The sequence below is a fragment of the Gracilinanus agilis genome, chromosome 4 (assembly GCF_016433145.1).
Source record: "Gracilinanus agilis isolate LMUSP501 chromosome 4, AgileGrace, whole genome shotgun sequence".
Lineage (NCBI taxonomy): Eukaryota > Metazoa > Chordata > Mammalia > Didelphimorphia > Didelphidae > Gracilinanus > Gracilinanus agilis.
This window is the reverse complement of record NC_058133.1, coordinates 219105120-219118387: the sequence shown is the minus strand read 5'-3', so window position 1 is coordinate 219118387 and position 13268 is coordinate 219105120. Positions and strand designations below refer to the sequence as shown.

Sequence of the window (13268 nt, the reverse complement as noted above, 5' to 3'; positions counted from 1 at the left end):
AAATAAAAGTAAGACTTGCACAGAAGTCTCTTGGCTTTCCCTTAATGTGGCCAGTCTAACCATTTTGTATGCCTTGATTTCTCATAGTGAAGAATACTATGCCACTAACAAAGTTGTTTAAGACATACTGATGTAGGCTACTGGTAGGTCTTGCTTAGTATGAATAACGATCCCTCTTTAGTGGTCTCATTATTTGAGCAAAATCATAACATTGGCTAGAAAATATTAATATTTAGAAGGCTTTAGCATGGAAATTATTAAGTATCCAAATCTTTAGCATGAAGATGTCTCACAGTTCAGATTAGACTTACCCGCACCATGCCAGCACTAAAGGCAAAAGGGCTAAGGAGACTTAAAATCCATTCCAAAGATGTAGGAAGCTGCTTGTACAATGTAGCAAATCCCAAACATCCCCAAAACACAGAGAGGAGGAAGGCAATCAATCCGGTAAGCAGAGGTTTCTTTATCAATACACAAAGAAGGAAGGCAAAAGCTATCTGAAAGAAAATAACCTTATTTGACAATCTGGTCTTTAGAGAGTAGTGGAAGGGTACAATGAAATAAGGATCTTTGTATAACAAAATTAACACCTAGCCCCTATCCCGAGGTCCATTCTCTTCTTACTGGTGGAAATGAATGCCTTGCCTTAATTAAGGAGCAGGGAAGGGTTAGCAAGAGAGGCAAGAGGGCTCCAGTTCTTAGACAGTCTCCCTTTGCAACTTTTCTCTGTCAGTCCCCTTTGGGATTCTTCAGACTTTAAGTTGAGTTACTTCAGGGACTTCTGGCTACTAGCTCTGAGAGAGAAGATGGAAGAAAACAACCCCATTTCCAGTTGCTGATGTAAATGACTTCGGGAAAACATAAGAAGGCATCTCTGGAAGAAGGAGCAGATGATCTCCATCAAGTCCCTATATATGGCTTACTATTCTCTAAAGACTTTGGGAAATTTCCCCTTGGGTAAGATCTAGGATCATTTCTCAGAGTTATATTGCTCCCAATGGGAGAACTCCTTCATTCTGTATATATTCTATATATATATACCTCCTCTCATTCTTGTTTTGCTATAATTTGGATATCTGGATTTTGTTACTATTTGCTATATGTGCTCATTATAGAACTATTTTTTGGTGGGAAGGAGGTCAAACCTTAAATGTAGAATGTGTAGTTTTCCTTTCCTCCAAAATTTGATATTAGATGGAGCCTCCTCATAACCAGTAGACTAATAATATTCAAGGTAGGAATCAGATAAAATGCTAGCCCAGTACCCTTTTCTCTCTGAGAATATAGTCATGGTCTCTAACTTCTGGGAATGAATTAAAGTCTCCCTTAGAAAAGGATGGGGGGGAAAAGAGACTAGAGATTTCTATTCTGTCTCTCTTCAAGTTGCACAATGACAACCAGACACAGGTAAGCCTCACTGTACTTGTGCCTGTTCCCTCCATATTAGACCCTCTCTCTATTGCTACAAACATGTATTTAGTTCTCATAAGCACGGATTTTTCTCATTTGAAGTCTTTCTGCCTCTGACTACAGCTTTCTATCCACTAATCAACAATGTTAATTTTAGATTCGGAAATGGCAATCAATGTTTAATTACAAACAATGTCATTATTAGAATTAAAGTGTAGAAAATGTCAATAAGATTTTTTAAGCCAACCTGATGCAGTGGAATACATTGATGTACAGGCCTGGATAATCTGTCTAAAATAATCTTCCAGTGTCAAGTTCTGTCAAATGTACCATGTACCATTTTGGTTACCATATTCTTAAAAGAATGTGGAAAAAAATAATGGACAAAGAATTGAAGCAACTCACATTGGAAACTAATGCATTACTTGACTCCTAATTATCATATGAAGTAGAAAAAAGAAAGGACTCCATTAACAGTCTATGTTGATGTTATTGTCCATTGAAATAGTTGACCCTGAAGTAGAGAAAGCAATATGTAGTTTGACAACTTACCGAAGACAAACCATATAGAAGAAATAGGGTGAATAACACAAAATAGCCAGTCATGATGACAAGATGAGTAGATGTCACAAGTGCTAGAAATATGGCCATAATGAAGATGTAGCCAGCATACAACAAACCCCAGGAAAGCCTACGGCAAAGACATTGCATTATTCCAAAATTCAATACGCCAGTGAATCACAGAGCTTCATCAAAGTCTTCTTCTTTCCATCAAAAAAACTACCTATTTCAAGGAAAGATAAATAATTTTTCTCTTGGAAACTTCCAGAAATAAATTCCAAAATTCCTCTTAGAAGTAGGGACTTTTTCTCTTATGGCTAACAAAACTTTCTATCATTTTTACTTAAATCTGTTTTGATTATTCTTCTGTGGAAATGGACATTTCCTCTCAAAAAAAAAACACTCTTCATATGCTGCACATGTGAAACAATGAAAGAACCCATGAACTTTCTCTTTTCAAGACAATTTCCAATCTAAAAATTTCTAACCTATGCTAAAAAGAACTTATTTTCCATGTTTTCATCTTTTTAAAAATAGTTTTATGGAATATTAGACCTGGAAAGAAGCATAGGATCAGTCATTTAGAGCAGGAAAAGACATTATTAGACATCATCTAACCTAAAAGTTCTTAACCTAGTTTTTAAGTCTATGGAATATTTCAATATATTTGGTTTTTTTCACAATTCTATGCATTTAATTTTCTGTTAAAAATTATTCTGAGAAATGGTCCATAGGATTCCCAGATTGCCAAAGGAATCTATGACTCAAAAAAAATTAAGAACCTCTGGCCTAATCTAATCCCCACATTGTATAGTTATTGAAAATTAATTTCTAGAAGACTATAAGTGACTCCATTTTATTATGTACTAACCATTTTGCTATATTATGACCTCATATATTACAAAACCAGATGTGGCAGTTACTGTCCTTCAGGGTCTCTTTTTCACTCTATATTTGTACAAAAAGACAATTGATAAAGGTAGAGGACTCCAAGGTCCTGAGAATGTCCTCCTCCTTTGTCTGTCCCAACAGTCCATTCTCTTAGATTTACTATACCAAGAAGATAATTCCTGTGGCAAATAGAAATTTCAACAAGTATACTATTTTTCTTTGCATGGCCATCTGCATTTAAATGAATAGTTGTCTCTCTTTTCTTTGTTTTATATAATGTATAAATATTGCTTGCTAAATTGTGAATGGCACATTTCCCATCAACTCTTGGTGGGATACAAACCTGTTTCTGTTTCTGATTTGTTCTGGCTTATTGGCATTCGCTAACCAAATTGATAAGTAAATACATGTGACATAGTCAAGAAATCTGAGCTCTGGAGAGGTGAAGGGACCTGGCTGAGGTCACACAATAGTAGGAACTTTTTTCATATGACTAAACAAAGTTCCAAGTAACTGGCAGACTTCGAATAAAAATCTTTGAGTTATTTGACTCTAAAACTAATTTTCTTTTCATTATACCCAGACCTTCCAATAGTTTTCCTATTCTTTTTAAAATATGGTCCCAAAATGGCTCAGACTACATTAAGCATAGTATGACAATAGATTATTTTTAGACAAATTATCTTGGGCCCTTGCATCAAAGTATGCCATTGTGTCATATTGGCTTTTTTTTCACTTATATTTCCTACACAGTCCAATAACAATACATTCTCAGTTTGCAGTAAAAAATTGGTTTCCATATCTGAAAAGTTTTTCCACTAAGATGGCCATTTGCTGTATACCAACAACCTCTGTAATGGACTGACTATTCTATGGTAACAATTTTTACTCATGAGGAGAAGAAAAGACTTCTATAGACCTTTGAGCATGCTTTGAACTAAACAGACCCCAGAGCCAGATGTCCGCAGGGAATCATTCCCATTGTGATTTGAGCTCCCCAGATTGTGCTGCTGGCTCTTTCCCATAGACAGAGATCAATGAAGCCTCTCTAGAGAGCTATTTTTTCCCAGAAAATGAACAGAAAAACTCTTAGGTTCTAAATCTCCCTGGAGGAAACTCTAAGGAGATAGGGGGGAAAAACTTCCATAAGAAGAAATATAGAAATCTAATTCAAAAATGCTCTCTATGAAAAATGTTTCAATATTATGAATGTTCTGGCTCTACTAGAACCACTAGTGAATGTAAATATATTTATGTTCTGCCACTATCTTTCTAGAGCCAACATTGGAAAGAACCCTGGTTTTGGAGTCTGGGGAATGAATTTAAATCCTGACTGGCATTTGTTACCTGTGTGATGTTAGGCAAATCATTTAGCCTCTTTTGGCCTTAGTATCCTTATCTGTAAAATAAAGTGGCTAGATTAGAGGCAACAGGAATTATCAGATAGAGCAGTGAACTTGGAGCCAAAAACACCTGGGTTCAAAAACCAGACTTACTCTAGATTTAGACACACTATACATAATCACGTATTGGCAGATAGCATTGGATTTGGAATTAAAGAACTTTGGATCCAAATTATAGATTCTGCCACTTATTCTCTGTGTGACCTGTGCAAATCTCTACTTTTCTGGCCTCAATTTCCTCGTCTGCAAAATGAAAGACTCAGCCTCAGTGACCTCTGAAGTCCCTTACAACTCTAAACTGATGAACCTATGTACCAATTTTAATCATTCCTTGGCTTTCTCTGAGTGGGAACAATTGACCTAGTTCCCTACCAATGGATTGTGCACACAGTAAGGATTTAATAAATGCTTTTTGTTTGTTCGGGTTTTTTTTTATATTTTTAAACCCTTAACTTCTATGTATTAGTTCCTTGGTGGAAGAGTGGTAAGGGTAGGCAATGGGGGTCAAGTGACTTGCCCAAGGTCACACAGCTGGGAAGTGTCTGAGGCCAGATTTGAACCTAGGACCTCCCATCTCTAGGCCTGACTCTCAATCCACTGAGCTACCCAGCTGCCCCCAATAAATGCTTTTTATCTGCCTGCCCACCTGGCTGCTTTTATGACTTGTCTCCTTATGATGCTATAATAATATTATGAGGTACTGAAGGAGGGACCATTGAAAGGGAAATGTGACTGGTTTTGGCTCCAATAGCCAGAGTTGCTGATAATATTTAATTTCCTATTCTGTAACTTTAATATAGGCTTGTCTTTCCCATGATTCCTGAAACTATGGGGAAAACTTTACATTCTTTTTCACCTAAAGAAGTAGAGAAAAACCCTATTGTCATTTCTTGTTTCCAACCCAACAAGCATCTAAGAGTATCATCTAATCCAATGATAGGAGTATATGAAGAAGTAACAAGCAGAGTAAGTTTAAATTAACTATATTCTATTATGATAATATTTTCATATAAAATTTAACACAACATATAATAATAATTATATACCCATAAAAACCTACCTTCTATAGGAATCTGTCCTCAATCCCCTTAATTCTAGTGCCTTCCCTTTATTAATGATTTCCAGTGTATCCTCTGTAGCTTTGTTTGGACATAGTTATTTGTATGTTGTCTTCCCCACTAGACTGTGAGCTCCTTGAGAAGAGGTACCTACCCTCTTTTACTTTTCTTTGTCTCCTCAGTGCTTAACGCAGTGCCTGGCTCATAGTAGGTGCTTAATATATGTGTATTGCCTGATTAGACAAGAACTGTGGTTTTGGAAATGGCCAGGTTCCTATACTTCATTCATTTGTGCCACCCATAGATAAAGTGATTAATTTACCAGAATGCTGAACTTTGGAGACCCATCATTGTCATCCACTCTTTAATGTTTTTTCTGTCTCTTGTAACATTGAGTGATGCAAAATATATCAGTGGTGAAAAAGAAATTATGCAGAAGAAAATAAAGATCTCATTTAGAAATCCTCCTTGGGCAATAAAAGGTAACGTCTTCATGTTTATACCAGATACCGCCATGAGCATATCCATCACTGAATGATTTGTAGCAATCTAAATTAAAATGTTAACATAAAAATCATTATATTTAACAGTAGCAGATTTCAAAAAATTGCATAACCTTTAATTTTATCTTCAGTAGTCACATACATACTATATTCCTTAAAGATTCAGGCATTCAGATTTATTGTCTGGCTGAGATCTCACAGGAAATCTCCTCCCATTCCTTCATTCCAGGGATGAGCCACTGAGGTTCAGAGAGATTAAGTGCCCTGACCAAGGTCACATAGTCAGCAAGTGGCATGACTGAGATGAAAGGCACTATGGTACCCTGGATGGGTCAGTGGTGTTTGGAGTCAGAAGAACCCATATCAGTCACTTACTACCTATGTGGCCTTGGTGCAAGGCTGAGATAAAGTCAGTTCAAACTAGGAATGACCATTACATTTTCCATGTAAGCATTTACATCTTGGAACTTAGCAAACATTGCAAATCAATTGGTCAAATTTTTGTTTGATTGAAAATAAAGAACATTTTCTTTTGAGATCTGGTTGTTAAATATTTAGCAGCACTCTGCTGCCTTCAGCAATTTGCTTAACCTCTCTTGGCCATAGTTTCCTCAACTGGAAAATGAAAGAGGGGAACTAAGTCCCTTGCACCTCTAAATCTGTAAGCCTTTGATGCTAAACAAATCCTTCTGACTCCTAACCTAATATGTTTTCCACTAGTATAGTTTTCTGCTTTATAGCTAGGCAGTAGGGTGTCCAAGTGGGTAGAGTTCTGGGCTTGGAGTCAGGAAATTGTTGTTCTGTCATTTCAGGGATGTCCTATTCTTTGTGATTCCATTTGGGATTTTGTTGGCAAAGCCACTAGGATAGTTTCCCATTTCCTTTTCTGATTAATCTTAAAGATGAGGAAAATGAGGCTAACGGTGAAGTGACTTTCTGAAGACATGGATTCAAATGTGACCTCAGACATTTATTAGCTATTTGATCTTGGGTAAGTCACTTAGCTCTCTTGTAAAATTAATATAATAGTGCCTATCCTCCAGAATTGTCTTGAGGATCAAGCGAGATGAGAATGCAAAATATTTAGCACAGTGCCTAGCACATAGTAGGTGCTATATAAATGCTAGTTATTATTATTGTTATACCAAAATATTGGCACTTCTGATATCATTAATCTTAATTTTTGGGTTCTTTTAATTATGCACTTACTTCTATTATAGCAGCATTAATGGCAGCTTGAAAAGCAACAAAACCTCTTTCCCAGTAGCTTGTAAGGGAACATGTGATTTCTCCATATGTCTCAAAACAGTGAGCTTTAAGAAGAAGAAGAGCACAACTAATGATTAAGAGAGTTGAAGTCCTTTTACTTTGGTTCAAAAGTATATATATCCAAGCTGGCCCAAAGTCCACATTATAATAGAGTCAGGATTTTTTTTTCAAAATTGAACATTAGAAGTAGCATAGGAATTCATTTTGTTGATTTGACATATTGCTTATATAAGAAGGCTTCTATATGGGCTGGAGGGAGAAATAGTGGGTAGTGATAATGACTCAAAAAAAAAAAAACAGAACAGCATAAAAATAGAAATATACACCAAAGAGAGCAAAATGGAGTTAAGAAGGAGAGAGATAAGCAAATGAGTTTTGTTTCTATTAAATACACACTTTAAAAACTATGCATAATGGTAATATAAACCCAGATCAAATTGCTTGCCAGCTCCAGGAAAGGGGATGGAATTGAAGAAGGGAGACAATTTGGATCATATAACTTCAGAAAACTTAAGTGGTAAGTTATTACATTAAATTGGTAAAATAAAATCTTTACAAAAATAAACGTATAAAAAATTTAATTATGCAAAAGTGTTCACAGTTTCTATTTCAATCACTTTTATGTTCCTTGAATATTGAAAGATTATCATTTGTTGATAGCCATTAAATTCTCAATTAAAAAATTTTGTAAAAAATTATACTCTTTAAAAAACGAGAGGAAGTTAGTAGGAAAGAATGGATCCCACTCTAGTAGACAAGCATTTTTTGCCTTAGATAAGAAATATCATATTTGAGTTAATCAATGTACTATATTTCCCTCTCAACATTATAATCTATCATATATCCTCATCTTTAATTCTTAATATACTGTCATGCACAAAAAGGAACAATATGGTTTTCTAATGAGAAAGTTACCTGAATGGTCTAAATGTTCCTTCATAACAGGTGTCCTATATCCCCAATTGAACTTCAACTCATAGGAGAAATTATCCATGAAGATGATTCCCACCATTTCAGAATAATTTTTTGGAATTATTGCATCCATTGCTTCTTGATTCAGCATCCCAATGACTTTTCGTCCTGACATTTGTAAGATAAATTAGTCATGTTAGATTATTTACAAATTATATAACATTAAAAGCAATTGTTTTAAGTAAGATGCTTTGTTTAAATAAACCAAATTAAATACTGTGCCCTAAATATGAAATTCTAATTCTAATTTTCTAGACTTAGGAAGAGTACCTAGGAAACTGATGTTTAATTTTTCAGTCTGCAAACCTTAATGAAACAACTTTGGTCATATAAATATGCCCACCTACCTAATTTAGTTTTGCACAAAATAATTGAGGTTGCAATAAAAATTCATTTGAAATAATAATAATGAATTTTTAAATCTCATATTTTTCAGATCCCTTCATACTTTTCTCAGAAATTGTCGTAGTGCAAAAATATAAAATTCCCACAATAGCACTGTTCTACTTCTTTTCTAAGAATCTTTTTACATCTAGAAAGGAAAGGGCATATCTCTTAGGATTGCTGAGGATCAAGAAGGTATACAAGTCCTTGTCACATAGGTGGTACAATGGATAGAATGAATACTAGATATAGAGTCAGAAAGATCTGAATTCAGATCCAGCCTCAGAAATTTACTATTTATATGAACTTGGGTAGATCAAAAAACCTACATGTGCCTAAATTTCCTCATATGCAAAATGAAGATAATAATAGCAACTACCACCTCCCAAGGTTATTGTAAGAATAAAATGAGATATTTGTAAAGTCCTTTGAAAATCTTAAAGCATGACTACTTAAAGTTTTCTGTTATCTTATCATCATTGTTACTATTATTATACAAGCTGCAAAAAGAAGTGCTATTTCAAAGTATATGTAATTAAACTGGACCCAATAACCAGCACTCAGCCTGGGTCTGATAAACTTGTATTTAAAAGCAGGTTTCAGATAGGCAGACTGGAAATAAAGGATTTCCACAGGAATTTGGACTTTCTAGGCTCTCCCCATCTAAATCCATGTTCCTCACAGCTGTTGAAAATCATTTTTCCTAAAACATAGATCCTATCAAGTAACTTACTTCTCTGCTCAAAAACTTACAGTGACTTCCTAGTGCCAGTAAGATAAAATATAAACTTCATGTCTTTATCCTAGCATTTAAGGCCCTCTAACATCTGGCTTCCACAAAACTTTCCAATCTTATTTTATTTTGCATTCCTCCTCCCAAAAAATCTATGTTTCAGCTATTCTGCAGCCTCACCTCTTCATCTCCTATCTCTGATTATTTGGGCAAGGTATTTACCAAGGAGGCAGGTAGGTGGTACAGTGTATAAAGCCATGGGTCCAGAGTCAAGAGGCTTGAATTCCAATCTGGCCTCGGACATTTGCTATCCCTGTGATCCCTGGGCAAGTCCTCTCACTTCTGTTTGCATGAGTTTCTTCGACTACCAAATGGGAATAACATCATCTACATCTCAGGGTTATTGTGATTACCAAATATTAAACTGAACTGATCACAATGGAAATCTAGTGGAACAAGTTAATTTTGAAGCCTAGGGCATTAAAACCAGACAAGTGGATAAATGGTTTGTGAATTTTCATAAGTGTTCATTTAGTATGTTGGAAGACAAGCTATTGAGTCAGTCAAGTAGAAGTTTCCTTCCTGGAGATGAGCAAGGAGAACATGGAAACCAAGACAAATATCCAAGAAATGCAATTAAAAGGAAAACAGGAATAGAAGAACTTTCCAGTGTTTATGAGGAATGAAGAGAATGGGTTACATGCATTAGAGCCCTCAAAAAACAGGGCATAGACACAGACTTCAAAACGCAGACAGCAAAACTAAATGGATAAGAGTTATAGGCTTCCGGGTTAAGATGGTGGCAGAGTAAAAAGCAGCTGCTTAACCTCTCCTAACTGAAACATATAGGACTCCTCAAGGGGACATAAAAACAAATCCAGATGAACGAAGAGACCCCACAACAGGGCACAGCATTGAAGTTACGTGGGATCAAGGCATTTCCATTCTATAAGGGGGTGAAATAGCTCTACTAAATGGTGAGCTGAGCAACCCCCTCCCCACACACACACCACCTACAGGGCCAAAGCCAGAGCAAAATAGCTAGAGCGAGCTTGGGGCACCCATTAAGTCTGTGGCAGCTACCTGGGGTCACCAGGGCCTGTTTCTGAGAGCAACAAGACTTAAGACCCCAAGAGGCTAAAGAACACTCAGACTTTGAAGACAGACCCTGAGCACAGACACGGTCACAGCTACAGACACAGATTTTGAGCGCAGGTGTGGACCGTGGGTGGGGACCCAGTGCAGAGGGGTGTATGACTGTGGAAGCAGTGCCCTGAGACTGTTAAAGGAACTTCGGGCAGAGGAACAAGCAAGGGGACCACCAGGAGGCTTGACCTTGAGAACAACTAGACCTGAGACCTCATGAGCCTAAAGAGCGCAGATAGACCCTGGGTGTGAGGATAAAGCTGAGAGGGCGCTGGGCTAACAATGGCAAGCCAGAGACAAGAATCCCAGAAGAGAAAGATCAAGAAGAAATCTTTAACACTCGACAACTTTTATACAGAAAAAATCCAGACAACAGAGCAAACAGCAGAGGAGAACAAACAAGTAATCATATCCAAACCTTCCCAAAAAAATGAAAACTGGTCACAAGCTAGTGAAGAGTTCAAATTTGAGATTATGAGAAAGATGGTAGAGAACTGGCAAGAAGAGTTGCAGAGAGTTGGGTCACCATCAATCAGAACCAAGACCTTTGAAAGCTGAGTAACGAAAACAAAATGGCAGGAGAGTAAAACCCATGCAAATTATAGAGGGCCTCCACGGGTCATGTGTTCAATCATTATAGCTGTTTCAAGAAGGGGAGTGCCAAAAATGTTCTCTAAGTGAAAAAATAAGAAGGTTTTGCTGAGAAGTATCAATTAGGTGTCAGCAAGCTATAGACAAAAAGACAACGGTGACAGAAGATCAAAGATAAAAGATTTTAAAAGAGGCCAGAGAGAATAGTCTGGGAGATCAGTTGGAGGTCAAGAACAGGGCTCAGTATGAGAGAAATATTAGCCTGTTAGTCATTATGCATTTATCAAGTTCTTACTAAGTGTCAGGTATTATTCTAAATACTGAAGATTACAAAGAAAGGAGCTCACATTATAATGGGAGAGACAACATGCAAACAACTATATATATTTGAGATGTATATAAATTAGATGGAAAGTAATCTAAGAGGAGAAGGCAGCATTGGGGTGGTGGGGTAAGTAGATAGGAATGAAAAAGGTCCCTTAAAGTAGATAGTAGTTGAAGTGAGTCTTGAAGGCAGAAAGGGAAACCAAGAGTCAGAAATAAGGAGGCAAAACATTATAAGCATTGGGGACAGGCAGGGAAAAGACATGGAAACAGACAGAAAGGTGGAGAAACAGGTTTGAGGAATATCAAGCAGGCCAATATAGATGGATCATAGAGTGTATAATAGGAAGTAAAGTATAGGCAGCAAAGAAAGTTAGGAAGGAGTTGGGTTGGCAATATGCCAAATGGACCAATTTATAAATAATACAAAGAGATCATTGAGCAAAGAGATAATATGGTCACTCCTACATTTTGAAAAAATAATCTTGGTAGTCACGTGGAAAATCTATTAGAGTATGGAAAGACAAGATCAAGTTCAGATGAATGATGAAGTCAGAAGCCAGACTGCAGGAGGTTTAGAAAAGAGTAAGAAGAGAGGAAGTAGAGACACTAAATATTGTCTCAAGAAATTTACCTGTGAGGGAGAAAAGAGTTCTCATACAGACTGACAAGTAACAGGGATGGTAGGATCAAATAAGGTTGGGAATTTTTTATGATAGAGAAAAACAGAAACATATTTGTAGGCTCCATCTGAAAAGAGAGTCTATAGGGAGAGTTTAAAGATTACAGAGTAGGGAGGTAATAATATTAAAAATGATAAAGGCTGGTATAAATATAGATATTAGTATTTTAATTAAAGCCATAATGATAGATAATTAGACCACGCACTTGTAAGCATTCAAAACTTGCCGCCTCCATTACTGTCTCGAGTCTGCTGGCCAAGAGCCTACTGGCAAAAAGAGGCCACTCCCTCCTAACCCAGGAGATTTAAGTTCTTCCCTGCGTCAAGACATCGGCCTCCCCAAGCCCAAAGACCCAGAAACGGAAACCAGTTGGACCATGTTGGATCACGGGAAATGTAGTTTTGATACATTTCCCATGTCCATAGAAATATATACACTTATAGAATGGCATTTCCCAAATTTCACTTTTACAGATGATAGTGAGGTCAGTTTGCTAGAGAAAATGGAAGGAGACAGGATAAAGAGCACCTGTAGAAGGGTTTGCATTGGCAAGGAGAAAGATCATCTCTTCATGGGAGATGAGGCAGGGAGGAGATAGATAATGAGAGAAGACTTGTATGAGATGAAGAGTGAAAGGGAAACTCTCATTATAATATAACAATCTCAATTTTTTTGATTCCTTATGAGATTAAATCCTGGACTAAGAACACCATGGGAAGCATTCTGTGAAACGGGGATGCCTGAGGAAAGATGAAAATGTTTGGAACAGCTCCTCTGAAGAGTGAAATAGAGCTTTCGAGACTTTCGGTTAAGATGGCGGCAGAGTAAGGAGCAGCTGCTTGATTTCTCCTAACCGAAGCATATAGGTCTCCTCAAGGGGACATAAAAACAAATCCAGACGAACGAAGGGACCCCACAACAGTGAGCAGCAGTGAAGGTACATGGAATCGGAGCATTTCCACGCTATAAAGGGGTGAAACAGCTCTCACTAAAACGCAAGAGGAAGAAGCCCCTCCCCCACCCCCCATACCACGTACACTGCCAAGGCCATAGCACAAGAGTTAAAGCAGGTTTGGGGCACCCATTAAGTCATTGGCAGCTCCAGGGCTTGTTCCTGAGAGCAGCAAGACTTAGGACCCCAAGAGGCTAAAGAACGCACATGGACTTTCCTGAGAGCCTGCGCGGGTGAAGGCATTGCCCTAGGTGAGGACAAGGATCTCAAGCACAGGCTTGGACCTCTAGTGGGAACCCTGTGCAGACGGGAGCACGGCTGTGGAAGCAGCGCCCTGAGACTGCTTGGGCAGAGGGGCAGACCAGGGACGACCAGGAGGCTCGACACC

At 37.4% G+C, this 13268-nt stretch overlaps 1 protein-coding gene across 1 annotated transcript in view; it reads right to left on the bottom strand.

Annotated features, from left to right (window-relative positions):
* The window catches only part of LOC123246223 (ATP-binding cassette sub-family A member 10-like), a 129161-nt gene that overhangs the window by 106149 nt on the left and 9744 nt on the right, over positions 1-13268 (bottom strand). The window contains exons 3-7 of the mRNA XM_044675154.1: positions 8011-8175; positions 7036-7139; positions 5646-5872; positions 1963-2101; positions 312-497 (exon numbers count right to left, since the gene is read on the bottom strand). Of these exons, the coding sequence (XP_044531089.1) occupies positions 312-497; positions 1963-2101; positions 5646-5872; positions 7036-7139; positions 8011-8175 (821 nt within the window). The remainder of the gene's footprint in view (positions 1-311; positions 498-1962; positions 2102-5645; positions 5873-7035; positions 7140-8010; positions 8176-13268) is intronic.